General features: G+C 50.0%; 1 protein-coding gene across 4 annotated transcripts in view; it reads left to right on the top strand.

Moving 5' to 3' along the window:
* The window catches only part of Susd4 (sushi domain containing 4), a 127,698-nt gene extending 102,708 nt beyond the window's left edge, over nucleotides 1-24,990 (top strand). For 3 of the 4 annotated variants that reach the window (XM_057769305.1, XM_057769304.1, XM_057769308.1), the window contains 4 exons: nucleotides 18,182-18,380; nucleotides 19,607-19,751; nucleotides 22,174-22,556; nucleotides 23,619-24,990. In XM_057769305.1, coding sequence (XP_057625288.1) covers nucleotides 18,182-18,380; nucleotides 19,607-19,751; nucleotides 22,174-22,556; nucleotides 23,619-23,647 — 756 coding nt within the window. In that variant the 3' untranslated portion in view covers nucleotides 23,648-24,990. The remainder of the gene's footprint in view (nucleotides 1-18,181; nucleotides 18,381-19,606; nucleotides 19,752-22,173; nucleotides 22,557-23,618) is intronic. The other variant, XM_057769306.1, reaches the window with a different exon arrangement.
* Nucleotides 24,991-27,994: the final 3,004 nt, after the last annotated feature.

Genomic DNA, 27,994 nt, shown 5'->3' on the forward strand with positions numbered 1-27,994 from the left:
GCCAGGGTTCCATTCTCAGTGGCTCATAACCCTCTGTACTCCATTTCCAGCAGATCTGATGTCCTCTTCTGGCTTCCTTGGGCGCTGGATGCTCATGGTGCACAGACATACATGCAGGCAAATGCCTATGTACATTGAAACCCCACCCACATACACACAAAAAGAAACAAACAAGAAAACTTAGTTCCTGTTTTTCAAGCAGACCCAAGGTCTCAGGCTTTGCTGCTGGTGGTTTCTAGGCTCGATGCCTGTTATTATTACAACACATGGATTGACCCAAGCTCCCCTTCCTCCTCTTCCTGTGGGCCCACCATTCATTCACTAGACTCAGCCCCTTGCCAGGACCTGCCTTGCCTTCTTTCTTTCCTTTTGTCTTGTTAGAAATGTGACCATCAAACTCCATCTCTCCTGAACTTTGACAATGAAATGATTTTCCTTTTAAACTTCTTTTAGGGTAGAAATTTCGTCTGAGGTCCAAGGAATAGGACAGGTGATTCTTCTTCTGTAAGCAGAGACAGCCATCCTCTGCTACCAAGAAACTGTGCTTGGCTCCTATGTTTGTGGGTCTAGAAGCCCTCTTTTTAAAGAAACAAAAGAAAAGAAAAACAACAACAAGAAAAAACAAACAAACATTTTTTAGGTCTTATGTGGATCCATGCCCCAGACAGTGGGGGCCATTGTGTAAACAGAGACCACTCATATGTTTCCTGCCCACCCAGACCCAAATAATCACACAGAAACTATGTTAATTACCACACTGTTTCGCCAATAGCTTAGGTGTTTTTCTAGCTAGCTCTTACATATTACATTAACCTATTTCTCTTATTTTATATTTTACCATGAGGCTCATGGTTGGTTACTTCTTGCTTCTTGGGCAGCTACATGGTATCTGCCTCCTTTGGCAGCTACACAGCATCTCTTTGACTCTGCCTACTCTCTGTGTATATCTTTCTGTCCTGATTTTTCTGCCTGACTATACTCTGCCCTGCCATAGGCTGAAGCAGCTTCTTTCTTAACCATTGGTAACAAAACATATTCACAGCATGCAGAGGGGAATCCCACATCATTCTTCCACAGAGAGGATGCTGAAGGAAGATCACCCCTACCAGACCAGAATCTGCCTCTCCACAGCCCATCCCTCCACTCTCACCTGGCAGGCCACTTGTCCTGGGGTTCCTGTTTAGGGCAGATGCAGAAAATGCTCCTGTCACCCTGTTCCTGGCCCTCCCTGAAATACCTTCCCGCTATGGCCCTGCAGTCCTTCCCATCACAGCCGCTCTGCAGATGAGCAAGTCTTTGTTTTGCAGGACTTAAGTGGCAGTTCCCTGAAGATGCAGAGAGAATCATCGACTATGACCAGTGCTTTGAGCCCCTCCCGAAAGGGGCGACTCCATTATGCTGGATATAGATGACCACTACAAATGGGAAATCCTCCGAGCTTGTCCTTAAACCCTAGGATCTCCTCCAACCCTGCTCCAGGCAGGATTTATTTCCTCCTTTCCTCCCTAGGACGTTGGATGACTTGTATTTCATAGTAATAAAACCTCTTGCTATCAGGTACAACACAGAAAGTAATAAATCCCCTCCATCACCATCTCTCTGGGGCCGTGCCAGCCTGGCCGAGCACTGGGGTCGTTCCTCCTGGCTGTGTTCTTTTTCCTTCTCCCACCCCTTCCCCACAGCCCCTCACGAACCATTGCCGCAGCCTCCTTCCGCTTCTTCCAGGGCCACTAGACATATGGGTGGGAGACAGTAGAACGGCCCACCAGACCCTGTACACCTTGCATTTGAGACAGTGCCTTTTGTTAGCCTAGAGGTCACAGAGAAGTCAAGGCTGGCTAGGCAGTGCACCCTAAACATCCACCTAGCTTCACCTTCCCAGCTCTGTGAGCTCTGTGTATCAACTTGTGCAGCAAACGCTTCACCGGCAGGCCTGTCTTTCCTGGCCAGTCTTTGTTTGTTTGTAGATAGTGCCTGGTATAGTTTGAATATGGAATGTTCCCTGTAGGCAGGCCCTGTGTTTGAATGCTTGGTTCCCAGCTGGCAACCCTGACTTGGAAGGTTGTTGAACTCTCCGGATAGGGGACTCAGCTGTCAGATTCAGGGCCCAGGGGGGCTATAGGCTGGGTGCACTTCCTGCATAAGTTCCTTGCTTCCTAACTGCTGGGGCCACGCAGCCAGCTGCCTGCCACTGCCACAGCCATAACTGCAAACCATTTCCGTCCACACCTTTGGTATCTTGCAGGGTGGCAGGATTGGGGGGCTCTAGCCCCTAAATCAGTGGTTCTTAGCTTTTCATGGGGATCACCTAAGGCCACCAGAAAACACAGATATTTACATTATGATTCATAACAGTAGCAAAATAGCAGTTATAAAGTAGCAATGAAAATAACGTTATGGTTGGGGTGAGTGGATGGTCACCACAACAAGAGGAACTGTGTTAAAGGGCCGCAGCATAGAGAGGTGGACACCCACTGCATAAACCATTAACCAAAGTAAGTTCTTCCCCTCTCTCGCTGTTTCTGTCAGAGCAACAAGAAAGTGGCCTAGCACCGGGCCTCACTATATAGCCCAGGCTGATCTTTAACCTCATATTTTTCTGTCTCAGCCACCTAAATGCTATGGTTACTGGCAGCCCTACCCACACAGCTTTCAGTTTCTCCTTTATGGGATGACTCTAAATGACGTGGAAGAGTTTGGAGAAGACATTGTCTTGCCTGTGGCTCACATCCCCTTCACCCCCAACCCCCAGAAACAGATCTGAAGAGAATTCTAGGCCTTTGGGCACATTCCAACTGCTTTGTTCCTTGATGGTTAAGAACTCAGTGCAGGGCTAGGGAGTTGGCTCAGTGGGTAAAAGTTTGCTGTGCAAATGTGAGGACCTGCATTCAGTATGTACATACGTGCAAGATATGGTGGGGGCTGGGGGTAGATCTGTCATCCCAGTACTGGAGTGGAGGCAGGAGGTAGACAGGCCATTCCTGAAGGACTCATTGAAAACGGCGCACCCCGAGTCTAGTGAGAGACCTTGTCTTTACAAGATGGAGAATGATAGAGGTATAACACGTTCTCTGCAAACTCCTTGTCAGAAGTTAGTGCGCTAAACACTCGTGCGGCCCACATAGTAGGTGGCTCCCACGTAGTACGTGCTCACTGCATGTGACTTTTGCAGTCACTGCTGCAATTTTCTCTTATTTCTCATAGTGTGGCTAAAATCATCGGCTGCCTCTTTTTCCTTGAGCAGCTGCTTTGGGGCCAAACACTCTATACTTGCTCTTCTACAGAATTGCTTCTTATCCTATAAAATCCCTGCAACGTGGGCATCACTATCCCTGTCTTCAGAGGATGGGAACTAGAGCTCAGGAAGGAAGTGGAAAGAAAGTGCCTGAAATGCGCATAAAACAGAAAGGGAAAATCCCCAAGGTCTAGTGGTTACTCAGGATCTAAGCCAAGACCTGAGCCCAAGGCCACTCACGTGGTACCCACAGCAAAGCTGCCTGGAGTCGCATCACACGATGATTTATTCTGTCTTCTCTGTTTCTCTTCTCTCCTGCTCTCTCTCTCTCACTTTCTTCTTTTCTATTCTTCAGTGCTTCTCAAGATTTGTCCATATATCACAAAACTATAGTGCTTTTCCATGGAGTAGCATGTGCTTTTTCTTGTGGAATTCTGTACACTTCATTCTAACATGAATCTTAGAAGCACAGTCCATAGTCTGAGATGTAGCTATTTTGGAGCTATAACCTACAACCACATCCAAAAGCATGTGTGTACACATGTATATACACTCTCGCAGGATCAAGGACTGCCCCTTGATATCAGTGACTGTTTCCTCATCTGCTAGGACTGTCTATAAGAACAGAACAAGAAAGCACCGATTTTTAAGGAAAAAAAGAAATGATGGTATGAAAACTCAGATCTCAACTTGAGAGGCTGAGGCGAGAGAATCAAGAGATGAGGACCACATGGGCCCCTGGAGAAGGTGGGACCAGAAGGTGAAGTCTTCTGGTAGGAAATGACCTTTGACCTTGATAGCTGACCAATGCTAAAGGATTAGAAAGGCATCTGATTGTTTCCTTGACCTCACTTGTTGCCTGCTGAGCCCTTCTGGGAGGGGTTCCTTTCTGTTGGGCTGTACTTGTTACAAGTTAGGCTTGCGGCTTCACGGTTCATTAGAAAGATGGGTGGACTCACAAGAAAGCGAGCACAGTGACCCTGTGAGTGTCCAGAAGAACACACTGGAGAGGACTAACCTCTAGTGCGTGAAATAGTAGTAAGAGGAAGGCTTAGCACATCGGCATGCCTACATTCAGCCCTTCTGTCAGTGTGTGTTAAGTAGACCAAGATGCCCTAGCACGTACAGGTGCTTGCTGCCAAGCCTGACAGCCTGCGTTTAATTCCTGGAACTCACATAGTTCAAGGAAAGGACTGACTCTCACAGGTTGGTCTCTGACCTCCACACGCAAATAAGCAAACGTTAAAAAAAAAATGTTCTTTTTTATGTAAAAAATAAAGCAAACACCACATTTTCACCATACTGAGTTAACCTAGATTACCGTGGTTGCAAAACCAGGGTCCCCCGTGGGGAACTTGGGCTGCCGTTCCTCCCATCTCTGACACGATACTTGAATAGCTGCGGTCACGTCAGGGTTGCACCCTCAGCCTGCAATCCTGTTCCCTTGGCCTGGAAGGTTCTGGGTTGGACTGAAAATGGTACCAGTTTGTCTGTCAGAAGAACTCTGCCTGACTCAAACACGCTGATGTCCCTCCCACCTAGGGCCTGACGCTTGTGGTAGCTTTTCAGATTGGGAACCTAAGAGACTCAGCCAGATCCCTTTTCAGGTCTGAGTGTAGAAGCCTGAACCAAACCTATGTCCACTGAGCGGGCTGCTGTGCACAGCTGCAGTGTTCAAATGCTGCAGCTAATTGCACTGTGCTGGCCGACTGTATTTCAGCCGTCAGTGAGTTCACACTTAGGAACGGCTGTTAGTATCGATTTTAAAGGTGGTAGATTTAATTTAATTTAATTTGGTTATGCAGTTGTCATACGTAATTGTGTTCCCTTCAAGTACAGCACTGTTTCTGTTTTCTTTCTTGTTTTAAATTTAAGAAATTGCACTTAATGTGAAATAACTGAGGAGGAACACTGTAACTGTTGGGGTCCTGTCTGTAACCTTGTAACACCAAGACATTAAAATGCTCACTGCTTTGTGCTTTTAAGCAAAAATTTCTATTATAATTAAGGGAAATCCAGAGAGGAGAGGGGAGGCGAGTCGAGAAGAGGAGAGAGTTAGGGGAAGCCTGGGCTACACAGTGAGAGTCTGTCTCAAAAACAAACAAACAAATTTGAGATTCAGAAAATCCACACTGATTTATCTGTGTGCCACCTTGGTCTAGCCTGTGGAGGGAGAGTGTGAGAATTACCAGGATATCCTAGCAACCTTGAACCTCAACATGGTCACTGGTGGCTCCGGCCTTTGTGGACTACTGAGCAAGGCAGGAAGGACAAACAGCAAACGCTCACTTGTGTGGGAGCTTTCTGGTCTACTTTGGGAGCTTTCTGGTCTACCTTGTGGAGCACATTCCTACCTTTCATCTTGAGCCCCTGATTTCTCTCTTAAAGAAATAAAGAAGCCTTGATTGCCACCGAGAATTCCGGCTGTAGCAGGTTGCGTGTTGTAAAGGGTACCCAGACTTCAGAACACTCTGAGACTGATACATTCTCACCTGGCAGTGGCTAAGACTGCTCCTGATTTAACTGAGCACTCCTGCCATTTCAGAGAATAGTTGCATCTTTGGAGCCCAGAAATACATGTCAGCTTTTGATTTCAGCCTATCTTTCCCTGCTGCAGAGACTGTGAGTAGGTCTCTGGTTCCCACCAGCTGCCCCTCCTGTGCACTCCTCCAAGGCTCCTGTGTGGCTATGGCACCGACACACAGCACATTGCTACCGTGAAGTCTCAGGCTTGTTTTTACACCGAAGTCTAACCGTTGACATCAGATGCCTGCCGTATTTCTTCAGGAGCCCCCACTGCAGTGACTCTGAGCTAGAGAGCAGGTCACAGCCCCTCCCTGGGGGCTCTTGGGTAATATTGATCTTGAACTGCATCTGTCAGCGTATCTCAGAGCAGGTGAACATCATATTCCACCCAGCCTGGAAACAAGCTGAGCCTAGCCGCATGATCGTTTGCTTCCTTAGGTGGGCACATTTATTGGTCTTCCGTGTTGTTACAACAAAAGTGGAAAATGTAATGTGCTGTGTAATGTTTATTGATTTTCCCTGAGCTGAAAGCAAAGTTTCGGATGCCGCCTTGGAAACAGCTATGACTTTGGCATGCAGGGGTCCATACAGCTTCCTGCATTCATTATCTAAGCTTGGGTCGGACTGGAGACAGCTGCCACAATGGCAGTTTTGACTTCTCGAGGCCTGCAGCTCTTTTGAGGAGCAGCGGCTGATTGATTCTGTACATTATCTGCCTGAAACCATAGCCCCTTGCAGAACTTTACAAATGACAGCATAGGCCGCCTGGAGGTAATGTCAACACAGAGTCGTGGATCTCTTCCCGCCATGCCTTGCTCTGAGAGGCGAGATGATGGCATGAAGTACCGCTTCTTGGCTTCTCACCCCAGGCTTAGCTTCAACGTGTCCTTATCTTCAACTTCCTTGTGAGCGACTCACCCGAGCATTTCTGTAACACAAAGCTTCTGATTCAGTGGGTAGGGAGTGGCTACATTCTGCACTTCCGGTGTGTTCCTAGCTCACCCAGTGCTGGTGATCCGTGGACTCCAGTTCGAACAGTAAGAGTCTGGTGAAAGGTGACAAGACCAGATACCATGGTGCTATAGTTCACACACCAACTCTGCTGCATGAATGCGCCGAGCCTGAATCCAGCGTGAGTGTGCTAATCCTGTATCCGGTATGAGTGTGGTGAGCCTGCATCCAGTATGAGTGTGGTGAGCCTGCATCCAGCATGAGTGTGGTGAGCCTGCATCCAGCATGAGTGTGGTGAGCCTGCATCCGGCATGAATGTGGTGAGCCTGCATCTGGTATTAGTGTGCTAAACCTGCATCCCATATGAGTGTGCCAAGCTTGCATCTGGCATGAGTTTGCCTAACCTGCATCTGGCATGAATGTGCCCAATCTACATCCGGTGTGAGTGTGTCGAACCTGCATCTGGAATGAGTGTGTGGAGCCTGCATCTGGGATGAATGTGCCCATCCTACATCCAGCATGACTGTACTGAGCCTGCATCCACCAGTTGGTGAGAGGAAGGAGTTGGTTTTCTCAGCTGTCTATCACAACTGCACAGAGCAGGCATTTTAGCTTGGATTGCCCATTAGAGTTACCCAAAGGGCTCTTAAGAGTTGATGAAGTCCACAACCCAGCCCTGACCAATTAGGCAGAGTTTCTCTAGTGACTCTAGTGTGTGCGTTTGGGGCTGAGGAACCACTGGCTTAAAATAGTAAGACACTGTCCAAGCTATCTGGAGAGATAGCTCAGCTGTTAAGAACACTGGCTACTCTTCCAAAGGACCCTGGTTCAATTCCCAGCACCCATATGGAAGCTCAGCTCAGAACTGTCTCTAACTCCAGTTGCAGAGGACTGGACACCATCACACAGACATAGATGCAGACAAATACTCGTGTCCACAAAATAAAAATAAATCTTTAAAAGAATGACACTGTTGAAATGCAGCTTTACTATGGCAGCGAGGAAGCGTGCTGGCTGTGATAACTCCACTGAACACACCAGGAGTGCCCACTGTGCTGCGTCACTAAGCACACTCATGCCCATTCCTTACTCCTTATGCCAAATGTAAGGTAAACTGGGACTGTGTGAAGGTCCCAAGGGGCGGGCTGTGGCGGAAACAAAACAGAAGTTCCTGTTCGTGGTGCAGTGCGGTGTGAGTGTTGGTCAGTTAGACATCTTATTATTATCAGGTGTCCGTGGGCTCTGCTGTCTTCAGATCCCTTGGGAAATTATTTCCATTCTAGCTAATATGGAAGAGACTTATGGGTCTAGCCTGAACTATGGTACCAGTTGCTGTGTGTTACAGCTAGCTGTGTATTACAGCTAGTTGACTCTTGGGTCTAGCCTGGACTCGTGTGTTACATCTAGTCACGGTGCATTGACTAGAACCTAGACAGACAGGGCCCCGGGCAGTGCAGTCTGGAAGCATACTCAGAAGGAAAAGATCAGTGTGGCTGTGGTGAGCAGCAAGCAACCTCTGCCACTCACCATGTGGGGTAGAAGTGGATGCATGATCTAAGGGGTCAGCCCTTTCCTACATGGAAACATCTGTGTCCTGTGTGTGCCTTTAGAAGACATGAGGATGAAATGATCCGTGAAAGCAGTTGGGCTCCCACGTTGAGTTAAATAGTGTTCTGCACTTACACCCTTCTGTTTGTGTGAATATTCATGAGGAGTCCAGGCTGTTTGGAAGGTTTGTTTTCCTCTTTTGCATGGATTGAAATATATAAATTGACTAAGGACTTGGTAAATAATCCATAATTCTCAGATGCTAAACAATGACCTCCTAGTTTACTCAGAAAATAGGTACCCAGGGAGAGCAGTCCACTCATCTCTCTACCGCCCTGGCCTTGGAGCTGCTCAGACTGTGTCCACATCCAGCTCCTCCTCCAAAATGAGCCACCCGCTCATGTGTGATCCATCCCCTCTCATCTTCCTTCTTTGGTCCCTCGGCTTGTATCACCGGTCTTGTCCACGGTTCCGAACCACTCCCACTGCCGTCCACCAGCCATGAGCAAGGTCCAGAACTCTGGACCCTCCAGCCACCCCATTCGCTGCTCCCCTCAGCAGACTTCTCGTCCCACGCATTCTCTGCACCGTCTCCAAACGGATTTGGTTCTACCGCCAAGTCTCAAGGTCACAGCGATTTCCGTTAAGCCAAACCTATGGTCACACTTCTCTTCCTGTGGTTCTCAGTTCACTAGGGAGCACTGCCTCCTCCTCATAGCATTCCCTCTCAGCATCTGTGAAACAACTGATCATGCTCTGCTCGTCTCTTTGTTCTCTCTGATGTCTTTGAATTTGGACTTAGGACCCTTTCTCCACTTTTTCTCATGGTCAGAAATACTGTCTTTCTGCTCATGACTGCTGAGCTCTAAATTTATCCGGGGCCGTTCTGTGGGTGCCTGACTGATAACTCACTGGCAGCTCCAACCTAAGAAGAACAAAGCTGAATTCAGTATCACTCCTTCCCACACGGCATCTACCTAAGGTGGTGAATGGCACCACCGTCAACTCAGATCCAAAATCTGGCCATCATCCTTGGCTCTTCTTCCAGGGGCCCCCAAATCCATCTATCAAAGACCTCTTATATAAAGGGAACTAGAATGTTCAAAGGGCATGCCACCGCTCTCCTTCCCAGCATGTTGGCCATCACTGTCTTGATCCTAGCTGCCATCATCTGTCCAGGTCATGACAACCATGTCCTAATAACGCTGCAGGTCTGTGCTGTCCCCCAGCTGCCAGCCATACACACAGAAGCCAGACCTGGCTTTTAAGGCCAAGCCTTGCTCTTTACAGCTTCCCATCGCATTTCTGACAAAAATCCCAGCTTCTTCATGTGGGACTGTGGACCTCACATGCATTAGCCCAGCTGACTCCTTAACTGGTTGCTATGCATCCCTCCCTCTTCTGTCCCACATGGCATTGTTCAGGCTCCTGTTCAGTGACTGAGCTGCATTCAGAGTGCTACCTCTGCCCAGCACATTCTCTTCCCCAGCACTCCCTTGGCTGAGCACTTCCTGGTCTCTCTGCCTTACAAAGCCGTGGATACTGTAGTGGTTTGACTGGGAATGTCCCCCATAGGCTCAGGTGTCTGAACACTTGTTCTCCAGTTGGTGGCGCTGTTTGGAGGAGGCTAAGGATAGAGGCCATGAAGTATATTCCTATGGGAGGGCTTTGGTTTTTATAGTCTTATCCTGTATCCAGTTTTCTCTGCTCTGCTTTGTCCTTGCCACTGAGGATATGAGTTCTCAGCTCCCTGCTCCAGCTGCCATGCCTCCCCACCAAGATGGACCCTGATCCCTTTAGAACCATAAGCCCAGATAAACCCTTCTGTGAGTCGCCTCATGCATGGTGTTTTATCACAGCAGTAGACAAGTGACTAGTGCAAATGCCTTTGGGATGAGACCAGCATTCATCTCCCCAGTGAGAGAATCATGTGTTTTACTGATTGTTTCCCAGTGTGTTACAAATCAATTTTCCTATTCATCTTGTTGTGGACTCTTAGCAAGCAGCTACCAGCAGGTTCTGATCTGAGACCCCACAGGAACAGAGCTGTTCTGGATTTCAGCCTAAAGGCCATCTCCCTCAACAGCTGATTTAAGCGGATCCTTGGTGCCCCTAGTACTGCTAGACTCGCTCCGCTGCCTCCCAGTGGTCCCAGGAGAGAACTCGTGATCGGGTGTAATTGAAATCAGTAGCGCGTTCTCTTATGAGCAATTCCTTCCATTGCTGGCAGGAAACCCACGGTTCCTTTAGGCAAGGAAGGAGAACAGAGCAGCTACTGACTACACCATCAAGAAACATCGCTGAACCTCCAGGGAGGCTTGATGGATCTTCTCCTCCTCCTCCTCCTCTTCCTCCTCCTTCTTCACCTCCTCCTCTTTTTCTTCCTCCTTCTCCTTCATTCATGGGATCAAACTTTGGGCCTTCCACATGCTAGGCAAGAACATGCCCATCTAATTGCATCCCCAGACCTCCAGAAGAGTGTAGGCCTAAATTCCCAGTAGTGGAATCTAATCTGCACTGTCAGGGTGGGCCTGAACTCCAGTTGATTGTCCTGCATTATGAAGGAGCAGAGACCTCAATGGTGTCCCCGTATGACCTACCCTCTCCTGGTGGAGACTGCTCCACCCACAGCTTCCCTCTCTCCCTGGCCCTTTCCTCCTTTCCCTCACTCCTCACTCCCAGTGGGCCCTGTAACCAGTCATATTTGCTGTCTTGGTCAGTGTTCCATTGCTGTGAAAACACCATGACCATGGCAGCTCTTGTATTTAATTGGAGCTTGACTACGCTTCAGAGGTTTAGTCCATTTTCATCATGGTGGGGAGCATGGTGCATGCAGGCAGACATGGTGCTGGAGAAGAAGTTGAGAGCTCTACATCTGGATCCACAGGCAGCAGGAAGAGGGAGATAACTGGGCCTGGCTTGAGCATTTGAAACCTCAAAGCCCACCACCAGTGACACACTTCCCCCAATAAGGCCATACCTCCCCGCAAAAGCCCACACCCCTTAATCCCTCCCAAGTAGTTCCACTCCCTGATGACTAAGCAACAAACATAGGAACCTATGAGGGTCATTCTTATTCAGACCACCACACTTGCCTCCACGGAAGTTCTGTCTCTTCTTCCCTGTTCCCCTCCTGTCTGGAGAATCCTCAGCATCCCCTGATCCCCTGTGTACATAGCCCATTTCTATCACGGAAGAAGCATCACGCTCGGCCTTCAGTCTCTTAACTACTTTTCCCTGTCCCTAGTTCTAGCATCCATCTGAGATCCTACTGCACACAAAAGAACTTCTAATTCCTATTAGTCATGCCTGCCAAGCTCCCTAGGAAGGTATGCAGGGTCGCAGTCCATCCTGGCTCTCCAAGTATGTGAATATGTGGTTCTCAAGTGTCTGAGCAGACAGGCAGGATTTCCCAGTCACAGAAATTGCCATTGACTTAGGTACTAACCGTCTGAAGACAGGATGTGATTCCATTTCAGTTGTTGGGTGGAGGGAATAAATGATCTTTAAAATAAGCAAAATAATATAGTCAATGTATTAGATAAGAAAACGAAGGATCCAGCAAGCCTAGAGCAGGCTATTCGGATCTCTCTGCCTAAGGGGCAGGTACCCCATGGCTAACTCTGGAAAACCTGTGCTTAGAGCATGCATTGGCTTTCTCTCCCACTTCGTTTTGCTTGAAGTGGTAGTTCACCTCCCTCGAGATCAGATGGTGGGGAGGTAAGCCTGGTGTACACAGGAGAGGGAAAAGTAACTCGGGTCCCTTTACCTGTAGCCAAATGAAATGTGTGGACTATATAGGGGTTGTGGTGACAGCATGGGCTCTTGCTTCTAATACCTCCACAGTATTAACTGACTATGGCATTTGCTGCCTGGCCTTGAGGAGACCCTCTGAGCCACGTTCACTCTGGAAGAAACTGAAGATCATCTGGGAAATGCAATCAGAGGCAGAATGGGGGTGATGTGGTGTTCGTTTCTTAGGCATCACTGTGACCCAAGCACAGATAAAAGCACCTTAGTGCAGGAAAGGTTGGCTTATTTTAGATCCTGGTGTCACGCAAGTTTCAGTCCATTGTGTCTGGGAAGCGGGAGGCAGTGACCTTTCACATTGTAATGCCAGAAAGCAGAGCACAGACACGACCCAGGGACGGCTATTACCTCCTAAGGTCTCCCCCAGTGACCTGCTAACATCAGCCAACCCCATCTTCCAGAGGCTCCACAAACTTCAACATAGTATCCTACGCTGGGGATTGAGTGTTCAGAATATGAGCCTGTAGGGGACAAATGAGATTCAAATCATGACATTGATTTTGATAAGAGAAGGTGCTGGTATAGCAAGGCTGGGTGTGTCACGGGGAAGTCCCGGAGAATAGGGCCATTTACCTCCCGGGAGCTAAGCAGGAGGGCTAGGAAGCCCTGTCTTGCTTCCTCAAAACGTTTAGGCTTTTGAGCTGTGTCAGCCTCCTAAGAGTGAGGCATTTGTCTTCCCAGGGAAGGCTCTCCATACTTCCATGTAGGAATAACCACAGAGCCATGTGTGCCAGGATGGGGCCAATGGCAAGTGTCCCTGTGGTTTGTGTGCCCTTCGTGAGGATCATGCAGCAGGGTGGGGGGATGGACACTCTAACGTACCCTTAATTGGAACTTGCTTTGGTCAGTGTTTAGGGAAGGGACCTGCCATTACCAGCATCCCTCTTGAAGCAGAGAGGCGGCGGAGGTGAAGGAATCCCATACAGTCAGCACAGTTCCTTTCTGTCCCCAAACTCTTCCAGAAGCTTCACTTTTAACAAGGCTGGGGGCACGGGGGAGGGGGTCTCAGTCCTAACTGTGATAACAAGCCACTGGGATAAAGCCATTGCTAACAAGCTCCTTGCTCAGAGAAGGCCTAGTGAGTGTGTATCATTTCCCTTGCTTGTTAGATAGGAAACTGAGAAGGGGAAAGAGGCAGAGGAGACAGGGCCGAGCTCATGCTGTGTTGCCAGAATGATCCTAACACCGAAACCAGACAAGCATGCTATGTGAAATCCACAACAAAATATTAGCAAATTGAACCCAGCAATGCATAGGAAAGCATTCACTATAGTAAATGGGCTTTCCCCCTACTTACGATGGCTTATCAGGACTAAGTGGAGAAGCGCGTGTATAGACATGCAGAATGCAAAAAGGGCCCAGGAAGGCTGTGGCTGTTTTTGCCATATTCTGTCCAAATGTCCAAAGAGGGGAGAGTCAGAGGTTTCACCATGGGGACAGACCTTGGCAACAGGGGAAGGAACTGCCTGGGAACTTCCCAAGAGGCAGGACGGAGGAGAGAAGTGGACTTTACTTGGGAAACTGAGGTCTGATGCAGACCTCCAGCTCCAGCTCCAGTCCCTGTAGCCAGCATAGAGCAGACTGTGGGTCTCTGGCCCCCATCTCTCATCTCCTGTCCTTTGCCCCACCTAGCCCATGTCTGACTGATGGGAAGCTGTTCTGCCACCATTTGGCGGTTAGGAATTTCCCATTGGTTCTGCGAGGAGACATATCCCACTGTTCACAAATAAGAAGTGAAGTGCCCGCACCTAAGAGACAGAAATTAAGATCCAATCCTGACTAAGCCTCAGCGGAGCCTCGCCTGGATTCTTCTGGTAAAGGCCTGATATGCGGGCTGCAGTCCTCCAAAAAGTTACCAAAAAACGGTAACTGCTGTAGATCTTCTCTGAAGTTGAAGAAATGCTTTACAAACTAAAATTGCGGAGGATTCTTCGTTCCTGCCACCCACAGCTTTTGCTGAGAGCAGGTAGCCAAGGGGATCTGAGTCCGGCTGGGGTGAAGAAGTGACGCACCAACTCATGGTGTTTCTAGGAAATGCCTGGATCCTGCAGATGCTCAGCACACAGCACTGGGAGCAGGTTATTTGCCTGAGGCCGCTATGTGGCCAAGGGTGTCTGTCAGTCTGTCTGCCTCCTGGGGAAGCTGTGGAAAGAGGCCTAGCAGAACTCAGAGAGCCTCATGGTGAAGCAGTGTTGTGGATGGAAGTCCCTGGAGCTCAATATTAGGACTTTGAAATAAGCCTCACGTTTATAACCTTTCTGATGTATGTCCATACATGTTTGTAGAGGTGTGGGGGGCAGAGGTCAAGCTGAGATGTCATTCCTCAGGATGCTCTCTGCCCTGTTTTCTGAGATAAGGTGTCCCACTAACCTGCAACTTGACAGTTGGGCTGAGCTGACCCCCCAGTGAGCCCTAGGGGGATCCACCCAGTGTAATCCCAGCACTGGGATGACAAGTGTGCATAGCACACCTAGCTTTTTTTTTTTTTTTAATGGATTCTGGGGACCAAATCCAAGTTTTCAGGCTTACACTGCAAGCCCTTTACTAAGCCATCTCTCTAGCCCATCAAGTTTATAACTAATAATACTTTTGATGCTTCCTTCCAAGTCAGAAGAAACACCCCGCACCTCAAATTACCCCCGTGGAGGTTTCCTTTACAGAAAGCTAAAGGTGCAGTCAGTAGAGCGTGGAAGGTGTGAGGATAAATGTTTCCACTTGGGGGGGCGGGGACACACATCCATCGCGTGCCGCCACAACCATTTGTGTTTCCCTGGTCTCTGAAGAAGTATGGTGACCGGAGGCTCCAGGCTCTCTGATTGTTTGGTGCTCCTCTGCTCCGGAATCCTCATATGTAAAGAGCCTGGCATGGAGCCTGGGCAGTGCCCGTCCTGAAAATGGATGCGGCAGAACCCCAGTGAGTCTGCGCAGTCATGATGCTAATTGCCATTATTTATTCAGAATCGCCGGGCAGTGCATCTTGCAGAGCTTCTGATCCTCCTAACAACCCTGGGCATTAGTGATTCTTCTCAAGAAGAAGTTACCCTAGCTGCCTGCTGCCCTGAAGCACAGGGGCCTGAGCCAGGGTTTGAACACAGAAGTGGACGGCTTCACCACACTGACAAACTGAGTCTCTTTGCCTGGGGTTTCATGTACTGATTCTAACAGTCACTCATTCTTCAGGCCAAGCCGGGGGACATCCTGCTCATAACCACTTACACATGATGATGTAGGGCTTCTTTAGTGAGGTGTCCGAGCCCTGGGGGCCTAGGATGGCCCTTGGGGACTTGTTCAGAGAGCCTACTGTGCAGGAGCACCTTGATGCATGGTGTAGCCTTTTTCCCAGCAGTTTCGGTGTATAACAGAATACTTCAATATATATCTGCATAGTGAGGTGATTACTAAAGCTAAGCCATGAACACCTCCATCTCCCCATAGCTGCCTTTTCATCCAAGGGGAGAGCTGAAATATGCTTTTGCCCAATTTTAAGGGCACATAGCTTAGCACTCCCCGGACTGTAGAGAAGATCTCCAGTCTTGTTTATCCTACCTAACCCGTTTGTGCCCTTTGACCTATAACTTTCTGATTCCCTACCTCCTGTCTGTTCTATTTTGTTTTTATGAATTTGAATTTTATATATATTCCATGTACTGGTGAGTTGACAATCATGCAGAGTTTTCTGTCTTTGGCATGTTGGCATATTTCATTTAGCATAATACCTTTGGTATTCATCTGTGTTTTTGAAAAGGGCAGAGTTCCCCCTTTAAAGTCTGAGTGATATTCCATGGGCTATATCACATTTCCTTTATCTGTTCATCAGTTGGTTGACCAACATTTTATACACCTTCGCCCACAGGAAGGGTTTCCACTCGTGTATAGCACCCACGGCAGTACAGGGGTTAGGAGCCCTCAGGCAGACAGTTGATCCTGTCAGCCCTGGAGGCCGCTGGGCCACCCTTCCCATTACCCTCCTGTGAACCAGTGGGGAGACGGCCACACAAAGGAGGGCTGAGTAAGGGAGGAGACTGTGCTATTGCCCTTCAGTTCTCAGAAGTGTAAACACTGTGGGTGCCTTTTCCCTGTTCTTCCTGGTCACCAGCCATCCTTGCTACCCTGTGGGTAGCCGGTCTGGGCACAGAGTCCTTTGTAGAAGCAGAAATAGCAGTGTTTGCCACTGTTGTGCCATGGTGTGGGTATGTGCCAACCCAGAGGACAACCCCTGGCAGCAGGAAGCTCCTCAGTGTTGAAGTCAGAACTCCAGTGTTACCAGTGCCTGTCTGGAGGAATCTCCCATCAGACACCACCTAGCTGTGCACACCCCAGACCTCAGATCCATCTCTGGGCCTGTGTTCCAGACAGGCTACCTGCTACAGACCTCACTTCTTAGACTCCCTGCTGCAAGCTGCTTCAAGTGTCCCCCAGTCTCTCTGTCCTGGAGGCAATTCCTTTGGCTTCAGCTTCTCCAAGACCTCTATTGTCCTGCTTTCCACTGGGACCCCAGCAACCCCTTCTTCCAACCAGCCAGGAGTGACCATGGCCTGCTGTTGTTAATCTTGAAACTTCCCAGTTGCCTTTGCCATTTCTCTACCTCTTCACTGAGTTCCTTCAATGTTCAGGTCCTATCCAGTCGCACTGACCCACTATTACAGGCTGGCTGTGACCTGAGGCCTTCACAGCATCCCTAAGAGCAGCCCCCAGACACTGCTGGCTTCATGAGGACACTGGAATGAGAAGGGACTTGCTCATGGCCATTGGCTGCTGAGTAGTTCTGCTGGAGCTCAGTTCTGTGCCTACATGTATAGCAAACCTCTGCTCCCTCTCACTCGCCTGTTGCTTCTCTTAGCATGTCTCTTTATCTTTAAAAGGACTAGGAAGACCTACATTGCCACACTGTTTGCAGGGTAAGAGATAGGTGCCCAGCAGGGGCACACCTTGGGACACCTCCATCAGGGGGACATCTTGTTATCCATCTCAAGGAGCACATACTAACAGGAAGTACCCCCATATACTCTCTGAAAGCTTTGGTGAGTTTGAGGTGTGGTGCGTGGTGCCAGGGGCTTCTACACTAGCCAGAGTATTTGGATGCACCTAGGAAGGCTCCAACAGTTGGCCCTCTCTTGAGTTTGTCTGACGTGTCTTAAAGCCCGTTTTTCATGGTTTCTGAGGTGCCATCTGAAAGGCAGGCATTGGTAGACTGCAATCTGATTGTTTCCTGAGGAGTGTTTAAGTGGCATGCTCTTTAGTTCTGAGCCCTTCTGCAGACACAAGAGCTCTTTGTGGCATGTCTTGCATGAAAAGCAAGCTTGGCTAAAACTGTCTGCCCAGGGTCAGAAATGAGCCACATCCCCCCTTGCAGCCCAGGTGGGATCTCAATGGTGGGAGACTGAAAACAACCTTCTCCCCCAACATCATACGAGGTGGGTCAGAAAACCCATAAACATCATCAGGACAGAATAAGCTTCCACTTGATGGGGTTGTTGAAGACCAGGACTTACAAAGGGTGAAGGGACTCGTTCAAGGTGGCTTGGTGTGCGGACAGAGGAAGGAAGCGTAGGACTTGCTCCTACTGCCCTGGTAGCAACTGTGTGTCAGGGGTCAAGGCTAGGACTGCCAAGAGAAGTAGAAGAGTCCCTTCATGTTTGTCATTGGTCCAACCCCAGCAGGACATGAGGGGGTCAGGCAGGGCCACAGCTCTCCAGTTTGAACAGTTCCAGATAACTGCCTGGGTAACAGAAGGAGACTTGGCAGGACTGTGCCACTGGGTAAAGATTTTGTCCATAAACATCTTAATTTTATTTACTAGGTTGTCTGGTACATAATAGCATGCATTATTAATAGAGTAGCTTAATACTATCTATTAAATAGGCATACTCTTCTATTGTATGATGAGCCTCTCATTTACGAGGTGCTTTACAACACCATGTGACCCCATCCGTGCTCAGAATATCCTAGCAGACTTCCACTGACCTTCCATGAAAACACAGGCCCAAACTGCAGTCTGGTATTTCGGGTGTAAGCGTATCCTGAAGTAGTTGCCATTGGCCGTGCCTGTATTGTGTCTGAAGGGCTCCTCCCAGGAGCCTGTTGGTTCTGAAACTTTTATTCTCCCCAACTGCCCAAGTTTGTCCACTACCTCCTATGGTGAGTCACGGAGATTTCATCTGCCACCCGAGGCCTTGCGAGCGCTACAACCATGGGACGGTGGTAGAGTTCTACTGTGACCCCGGCTACAGCCTCACCAGTGACTACAAGTACATCACCTGCCAGTATGGAGAGTGGTTCCCTTCCTACCAAGTCTACTGCATCAAATCAGGTGAGACTAGAGGCCACACCATGGGGGAGGCTGGTCCTCTGAAGGCAGCCTCCAAGTGGGGTCAGGCTGTGTCCTGCATGGCATCCTATCTTATCATAAGCCTCAGGACCCAGGCTGTAGAAATGATCTATTATAGATAGGGGTGGCTGTGCTGGACTCTGCCAAGGGATTCCAAGCCTTTTTCAGAAGGTCAGTAATATTTATGAGCTGAATCATAGAGCTGGAACCCAGGGAAGAATTCACCTTCTGCAGTTTCTCACCGCCTTGCTGCTACCCACCAGCAAGGATGCAGGCCCATGGGTGTACCCAGAATTATGAGCATGGCTCAGCGACCTGAGCAGTGGATGAACTCACCCTTCTCTTCCATTGAGGGACACATCCAATAGGAATAATGTCATTGTGGGTAAGAACTGATGTCACACAGGTGGAGACTATCTACAAGCTCCACTGCCTCCTGGTAACTGATGTGTGTTAGCTGGCCAGCTTTTCCACAGGTCCCAGCACACCCAGGCAGTGGCCCCGTAGAGGATACCTGGTACTAGCACACACCCTTCACCTGCCCCTCCCACTTCTGCCCACTCCTTTCAGATCATAGCCATGGCTGCTGCCCGAAGCAGCAATGTTGGTTGGATGCTCCTCTTCTGGATACAGATGTGATGCTGGGTATCTGGAGGCATGGGTTGATACTGTGAGCCAGCAAGAGGAGAGGCACTGAGTCTAAGAGAATGGTCACTGGGTGCAATAATGGGATGCAGTATGCTGGGAGCATCGCTCCACAGAGGGTAGAGTGATGGCCAAGGAATAGACATGGACCCTCGGTCTGCACGGCCCTTGCTACACTCCGTTCTTTACCCCACAGCATCGTTTTGACCCATGTCTGAACAGGTTCTTTGGGGCAGGACACCTTTGTCTCTCTTCAGTTGCATTATTATTGTTTTGGCCTGTCCTAGGTTCTCCTGGCCGGGCTGCAACATGAGCATGCATATCTGCAGTCTCACTAGTATCTACAAATATACCACCTGCCAATATGTCTTCAACCTGGCAGGTCCCATGCTAGAGAAAGGTTTTTGTGCCGTGTGGGTCCTAACATGGTTTAGGAGCTGCGCTGGATGTATGGTATGTCCGTTTAGTCCCAGAGGCATATCATGGTGTACCTCATGTACCAGATGACCACTCCCCAAAGGAATGCGGTACCTCATGCTTGGCTTTGTTATCTCTCATGGCAGAGCAAACGTGGCCCAGCACCCACGAGACCCTCCTGACCACGTGGAAGATCGTAGCATTCACGGCCACCAGCGTGCTGCTGGTGTTATTGCTCGTCATCCTGGCGAGAATGTTCCAGACCAAGTTCAAGGCCCACTTCCCCACCAGGTCAGTGCAGTGGAGAGAGCACAGATGGATGTAAAATCTAAAGGTTTGGGTAGACTGTCCAGGAGAGAGCACCGTGATGAAGACAGCCTCATCCCGGCCTCCATGGGCGGACCATTCTGAAGCAGGCACTCTGGGGGACTGGAGGAGAGAACCAGGCCAGGCATACATACAAACTGTGTGTGCTCCATCAGGAGCTCCACTCCCGTCACACTCCACCTGCTGTGGCCCTAGAAAATGATTTGCATGTACCTATAGTCAGGGATGGGACGTGGCAGAGGTCAGCGAAAAGGGCAGGAAGCTTCAGAAAGGAGAGCAGGCCTATGAGTGGAAAATCAGAAGGGTCTGGAGGGGGATCTGGGGCTTCAGACGGTGACTCTCTATCCTTGGTTGCACCAGAGGGCTCAGGTTGGTGTCCCCATGCCTTTGTCCTCCTCACGCCAGAACTGTCCTTACAGCTGAGGCTTGTCAACTCATGGCTTCATTACCCCTGAATTAGCCAGCCTCATCCTTGAGTTGCTGTCAGCATGGTTCCTAATCACCAGAACGAGAAACTTGAGGTTTATATGTGCCAGTATCTGGGCGAGAAGGAGGCTCCAAGAATCAACTCTGTTCCCTCCATACAGCCCGGTAAATCTCTCACCTCCCAGGAGCGTGAGCGGGGAGAGGAGCGGCAGCTTCCCCTCACCTCGCACGCCCTGACAGCTTCATGTCACTCAGTGGTTCTCCTGAACCTGGCAGCAGACACACTGTAGGACACACCCAGCAGGCGCCTCACTCTCCCCAGCTACGTGTGCTGGGTGTGGGGGTCACTTATGTCCTCTCCAGGCCCAGAGGTGTATACTGGTGGATGCCTCCCTGGATCACAAGAAGAGCTGGACTACACCATCGTGATTTCTATTTATATATGTGATTCAGATGGCCTGCAAAGCTATTTTATATATATGTGCTTGGAGTTTTCTAAGATATGGGCTACTAGGGTGTTTTTGAAATCTTCTCGAGACTCACTTGATGCTCTTACACTGTCTTCAGGTTGGTTAGGGAAAAGTTGTTGTCATCTGTCCAAATGGAACACAAGGTGCACAAGGGCGGACAACTGTGTTCTCCAGGTCCCAGGTGTCTAAAGTCAATATACATGAAAGCCACATAGCATGGTTGGAGCTGTGTAGAGGCGACGGTGGCCCGAGCATGGGCTGTTGGGGTAAGAAATGAGCAGAGGTGTCTGGCTGCTCGGATCTGACAACAGGAAAGCAGGGAAGGAGTCCTGGGTGAGCTAAGACAGCAAATGGGAGACCATGGAATGACCAGAGAGGAGCAAGCACAGCTTGTTCTGGGTGCTCTAGCCACACCAGGCTGGAAACACACTCCTTCCATTCTTCCGTCCTTCCGTCCTTCCGTCCTTCCTTCCTTCCTTCCTTCCTTCCTTCCTTCCTTCCTTCCTGCCTTCCTGCCTTCCTGCCTTCCTTCTTTCCTCCTTTTCTTCCTCCTCCCTCCCTTTCTCCCTCCTTCCTTTCTTCCCTCCACCTTCCAGGGAGTGCAGGTCTAGGTGATCTCTTATCTTCTCTGGGACTGGAGCAAGAAGGCGAATGCCATAACCCTTAAGCTTTTGCAAGATGTTTCATAAAGCCGTAGGCTTGAGAGTGCTCCTCTCATGTTAGTGATCAGCACAGGCTAATCCAGCCCCTCCCCACAACAGCCATGTCCAGACACTTCATGTGCCTTCCCAGAAGCACTCAGGGTTCTGGGCATCATCACACCCAAATGAATCACCTCCACTTCCTACTGTGTGGTCCTCTGGCCTCCTCTTCCATCTTCAGTTCCCAGCAGAGGGAATAAGCAGGCAAGCTCTAGGCTATTGTACTTACTGCTCTGGGCTCTTCCGGAGCCAGGAGCAGAGCCTGCTGATCATATGGGTGCAAATGTTGATGACGTACATCTCGTAGGTCAGGTGCGAGGCCAGACCAGGCGCTGAGCATGTGCTTCATGAGGGAGTCCCTGCAGGGATGGTGGACTGGCTTTCCCGCACAGCAACTGTGCAGCTTCAGTCTGGACCACGGTGCAGCACTGGGTCTGAGGTGACATGAACCTGAGTAATTGGAATGGCACTGTCAGAGGGGTAATTAACAGTCTGCCTTTTAAATTTCCTATTGTGTTTCGTCTCTCTAAGTTGAGTGGTATGGTTTCATTTGTTTGTTTTGTTTTTACAAAGAAGAGGCCTTGTAAACACAGACAGGCTGTACCCTCTGGGCACTTAGTGTCATCCTCCCTTAGGATGGAGAGTGCTCTAAGGAAAACCTCCTGCAGAACCAGGCCATGGTGCATAGTACATCTGCCAGGAAGGACTGAGAGAAGGGGCTGTTTCTCCACACCGCCTCCTTCCTGGAGTGGTATAGATGCTGACATTCCCACTGTTTCCTCTACGCAGGGGTCCTCCCAGGAGCTCCAGCAGCGACCCTGACTTCGTGGTAGTGGACGGCGTGCCTGTCATGCTTCCGACCTATGATGAGGCTGTGAACGGAGGCTCGAGTGCCTTAGGCTCCGGGTACCTGGCCTCTGTGGGCCAGGGCTGTCCTCTACCTGTGGATGACCAGAGCCCTCCAGCATACCCCGGCTCCGGGGACACGGACACAGGTGCTGGGGAGTCAGAAACCTGTGACAGCACCTCGGGTTCTTCTGAGCTGCTCCAGACTCTATATTCAGCCCCCACGTGCCCAGGGGGCAGCCTCCCTGCCCCAGACACCCCTGACACGATTTCCAGCACAGCAGGGGAGGTGGCATCCACCAGCCCAGGCATCGACATTGCAGATGGTAAGCTCCGGCTAGCTCCCCAGCACAGGGTCAGGACCAAGGGTCTGCTTCTTCCCCAGCTGCCATTGCTTCTCACTCTCTCTACTTGTAGGTCCATCAACTGACCAGTGGTAGCAAATAGTGGTCAGTATTGTGCGAGTAGTAAAATCCCGGGAATCGAAATTTCATGAGGCCCCAAAGGGACCCAGCCATCCAGTTAAAAGGCTGGAGGGTAGACAGCACTTCAATTTCAATGCCTCCTGTTATACAGGGATTTTATCTTGTCCCTTAATTGAATAGGACTTCTGAAGGTGCTGCTCAGGAAGAGCATCACACACAGGCAGAGGAACAATCTAGACGTGTGTACCAGGTCCCAGCAAGTCTTCCAAAACTGACTCACACAAGGCTGGTTCTTCCATGCCGCTGTGCACACTGGAAATCCAGTGCCGTGCACACTGGGTCCTACCATCCCGCTTTGGAAGGCCAGTGTAGCAAGACATGCTGCCCCGGACACACCTGGGGGGCACCAAATCCCCACCTGACCCCAACCAATACTGTGTGCATAGAAGTCACTTTACCCAATGTGACCTGAAAGACACATTCGTCACGGGGAAGATCGTAGCCCGTGAAAATGGTGAAATGTATGGAAGTAATCAGGTCCCCACTTCCCGGGGGAAGGAAGCACAGCGCAGCCCTCCAAAATCACATTGATTCTAGAGTGTGGCCATGGTAAACAGCAGAAGCAGGGCAGAAGCGGGCCTGCTGGCCCCCAGAGCCCCTTCCTGTGCTCCTCCCTGCTCTTCTGCACTTGAAATGGTAGCATCTTGGCTTGAGTGACTGAGAGCCGTGGTGAAAGCCTAACATTATCCTTTTTATGAGCTGTATATAAAAATCATAAGCTGTTCTCTAGCAGATAGATGGTATACAGGGCAGGGAGAGGGGATGCTGTTTTATTTGACCTGTAATGGCTGCGTGGATCTGAACACTTTCCTTTCTTCCTTGATTTCTGGGATGGGAGTAGTTTTAATGAGGCTCGTAATTCCAAATCGTGCACTAAGCAAATAACCATCCCTTCCTTTTCAGAGATCCCTCTCATGGAAGAAGATGCCTAGCCGGGCCAAGTCGTGGCCATTCCACTGTTCCCTTTGGGGGAAAGAGCCTTGACCCTTGGAGTGAGGCCACAGGCAGACAGAGCCTGGGGGAGACCGGGGCATTTTCTAGTCTATCTACGTGGGGACAGCGATCACACCACACGTCTCCAACAGGACTGCGGGTCTGAGAACCAGCAGCGACAGTGCTATTCAGTGAGACCCACAGGTTTGTCATGGCCTGTAGGGAACCAAGGACTCTCTGCATCCCCCCCATGACAGCGTTGAGCGTCTCTTGCTCCAGAGCGTGAGACAGTGCCGCACACATCCCAACGAATCACATATCCTGTTGGCTTGTGTTAACAGCACTCCCTGCCCCTCTGCCGGCATGTCACATTGTGTCAATCCGCTTCTAAAATCTGCTTTGAACTGTCTAGGAACTCTAGATCTGGGCAGGTCTGCCACTGTAGAAAGCCCATGTTAATCGGCCAGCCCAGGAACAGATCCTTCTCCTGTCCCTTGTTAGTAAGTGACAGACTCTCAAGGCAAGACTCTCATGTACTTCTACATCAGGACCACTGTCAAAGCAGGCTGGGCGGTTCAAATGAGAAATGAAATGAAGAAGCCGACTCTGCTTTCTGGAAATTTCCTCACGCAGAGAGCCCCTCCCCCCCCCTCACCCCATGCCCTGTGCTGTCCTCTGGTGACCAGCATCGGTGTCTGTATCAGTCCGTGGTCTGGCAGTGGATCCACGGTGTGGGATAAACCTGGGCTTTCCTTGGTGAGAACACATCTTGTGGTGGACCAGGAAACTTGGTCAGGATTGATTTTGGTATTTCAGAGGGACACCACTCACAGTTACCTGCTCATGCCTTCCTCTGTGGGTCATTGTTATCACATTGTCCCTGACCCTAAAACTTAACCGTGCTTTTATTTTCCCAAACAGACAGTGTCTGTAAAACACATTCTGCATCTGAAGAAAGTGTAAGTCAGATCTTTTGCGCCCCCTGTCCCCCAACTCTCTGTTTTCTCCTGCGAAGTCTGAAGGCTGGCCTCCCAGCCCCAAGTCACCCAGCTCTCTTGCTTTCAGGGGGCCTTTGGCCCTGTCTGCCTGCCATCCTGCATTCCTCCTGTGAGGGTCTCATGACGCCCACTGGGTGTTGTGCCTAAGAAATTGATTGGTTTTTAGAGAATCCCCAGTGCAGAAGCGTCTCTTCAAATACATGTTGGTCTGTGGTGTTGATTCCGTTCCTCCTCTGGGTTTTAGACAAATATAACCACAACTCTCATCCATAAAAATCACTGTGCTGGCGAGCAGCAGCGAGGGCTGGAAGCTTGAGCGAGTCCTGTTTTCTCTCGACACAGACTGATTAAAAATTAAAAAGAAAATGACAGTTTGAAGCGTGACTTTAATAGTAAAATGGAGTGGGGAGGGTGGGAGGTGTATGACAGAAATAAAACATAGGTTTAAGAACACACCGCTGAAAGAGATCCCACATGGAAAGGGTGGCCTCTACACTACCTGATGCACAGCCACCATTGCCCGGTGTCCCCAGTGACGACAATGGTGCTGAGCCCTTGGTTACAGCTGTGGGCAGTTGCAGATCGCTCAAGTGACACTCTCATGCTGTCCCTGGTACAGCCCAGTCCCACACCATCATTTCCGTTTATTCAAAGGATTTGATGTGTGGTGAGGTGGTGCTACCTTCAAAGTAGACGCCCTGGGGAACCAGGCCTACTGTGAGCAACCTCTCCCCGGGAGACAGACCTTGACTCTTCATTCCCACCCGTCCTTTCTCCTATGCCTCCTCATGCGGGTTGTGTCCGAGAGACCTCCCGGCAAGAGTCTGTTCTCCCGTGAGGCAGGCAGGAAGAGGCACAAAGAAATGTCTGAGGCCATCCCTGCCTCTTTCCAGAAGACACTCCAGCAGCAGGACAGCCATCTGACTTGTGGACCAAAGACCCAGGTCCCATGGAGACAGCTCCAGACAGCAGGAGTCTGTCAGCTTTGTTGGCATGCAGGCTGGCGGAAAGGTCACTGCCACTGAACTGCAGTATCACACAATGCCCAGTCAAGTCGCCCGGACCCTGCCTGCCATCACTCAGTGCTGTGTGCCCATCGATATTTCCACCACGGACATCGTTTGCCATTTATTTCCCCAACCTAGTTGCTCATGACAGAAGGAACCTCTGTGAGATTCCAAGGATGGTGTGGCCCTGACATAATTCTTTTAAATGTCCCGAAGTCCCTCTGGTGTGGGTGTGCAGGCCACCTTCCTCGGACCTCCTCGGTATGGAAACGAACCTGCCTGTGGGAGAGGGCCCAGGCCAGTGCTAGCACTCCTCTCCTTGGGCCTGCACCTCGGTGCTCCATCTGAGTTGCTGCACAGCAGGCCAGTTCTGGCTGACTGGTTCCTCATCATGAGCACAGCTCAAGTCGCAGGCGTCTTCACACTTCATTGCTGCCTAGCTTCTCCTAATTGCGAGGTTGTGATTTGCCTGTGTGGACGCTTCAGGCCCTTTCCCCACGTAATTACACCCGGCCTAGCAGCTGGCACAAGGAGAAGGTTGCCTTCTGTTACTACAGAAATGGTCCCCGGCCACCAGCAAGTCCAAGATTATCAAATGCAAAACCTCCTGGCCCACAGCCCATTAGGTCCAGTGGCTTCTCCTATTCCATCCTCCCTCTGCGCAACAGGCGTTCAAATCCCCTCCTACTCAGACAGCCTCAGGCTCTAGCTGCGACCTCCAGGGCATCATGGGAGAGTGTGGGCTCCATAGCCTCCCTCCTCCGCTACTACCTGGCTGTGATCTTGGATCAGTTACTAGCCTCACTGGGCCCTTGTTTCTTCACACAGAAATTTAGAAGTCTCCCCCTGCTTTCATTGCTGGGCCGTGGGCAGCAACTGATAAAAGTCAGGCAAGCAGACACAGAGGGCGTTTGAGATTGACAGCCGCAGGACCCGTGTGAGGAGGGGAGTGGCTGTCATATACGTGACTCCCACATGCATACCTTTGACCAGCCTTGGTCCCTTTGCCCTCCAATGTGTTTGTAGATGAGGCTCATTAGGGGCTATCCAAAGCAGAGAGACTGAGATAAGCCTCGTCCGTTCCTGGAATTGTACTCCCAGGAGCCCATCCCCAGCTCCTATATACTAAGTTTTTGTATGAATGGAAGTTTCAGTGCGTGGGCCATCGGGCCTTTGTGCTTGCTGCACAGCCCCTCTCTGCTCACAGAAAGCTGGAGAACCTCAGAACCCCTCCACTCCCACAGAGTCTATGAGGACTCACTCACCTCCACGGACAGCCCTGTAGATTACTGCTAACCTGCTTCCTTAATTTTATTATCTATTTTGAATTTAAAGCATAAAAGTTAATGCCCATACATTTCCAGTGTGACAGAGGGGAAAGTCCACAGGTAAACATACCCCAGTCTAGCAAGCAAAGCAGAACCCCAGGGAGTGTTGGCCATTTGTAAGGACAAAGACAGAGCATGGTGGCCCTGAAATCATAAAACTTAATGTAGAGAGTGCGTATCACTGTGCACGTGGTTAACTGCTATATTGGGCAATGTGCCGCCCCACACTAGGCGAGAAACCAGTCTCTGAGTGCCTGCCGTTTGTCACTCTGAGTGACCAGACAGTAGACTGAAAGCAAGCCAGGGACATACCGAGAGCTTTGCGCATGGACTCCGAGAGTCTGGTAGCCCCAAGAGGCCTGGCTCGTGGTCCTCCGAGGCCAATGGAGAAAGAAATCTAGCAGATGGAGTTTGGGAAAGGCCGTGCAATGGACCCCAAAGGAACAGACTGACTTCTGCCTGGGGGCTGGGAGAAATCTTTATAGACCTACTATGTGCAGACCATATATACTCCCTAGTTCAGGGGGCAGTAGGAATGGGAAATACACAGCTACAATCTAGAAGTTAAAGGTGTCTGTTCTTGGAGAGGCCCACCCCCCATGGAAGCTTGGGATTATGCTAAGAGGGTTAGTAGATTGTCTTTGAGAAGAGAGGAGCCATTGGAAAGTTTGAAATCAGGACATTACTAGGGTCTCAGAATCAGGGTGGGGAGGACCCCTCTAAGCCCCAGGTTCCTCACTCCTCAGTGAGAATTAGACATGTCTTAAAGATCTCTTTCGGCTCCAACAGAATGGCAATCTTCTTGGTGGTTTTTTGTTGTTGTTTGCTTTGGTTTTGATCAAGAATCAAGTATTGCCCATCTCTGTCTGTTCTCCAGTCTCTTTCAGCAACTCAGCAACTGCCCTCTCCTGTTAGTTCTCAAGCCCAGCCACCCCCACATCCACTTCAGAATGACTCAGTTTCCCTCCTCCCTGGAGTGCACGCAGCTCAGCAGCAGCCCGTCCCAGTGCCCC

The sequence above is a fragment of the Chionomys nivalis genome, chromosome 5 (genome assembly GCF_950005125.1).
Source record: "Chionomys nivalis chromosome 5, mChiNiv1.1, whole genome shotgun sequence".
Taxonomy (NCBI): domain Eukaryota; kingdom Metazoa; phylum Chordata; class Mammalia; order Rodentia; family Cricetidae; genus Chionomys; species Chionomys nivalis.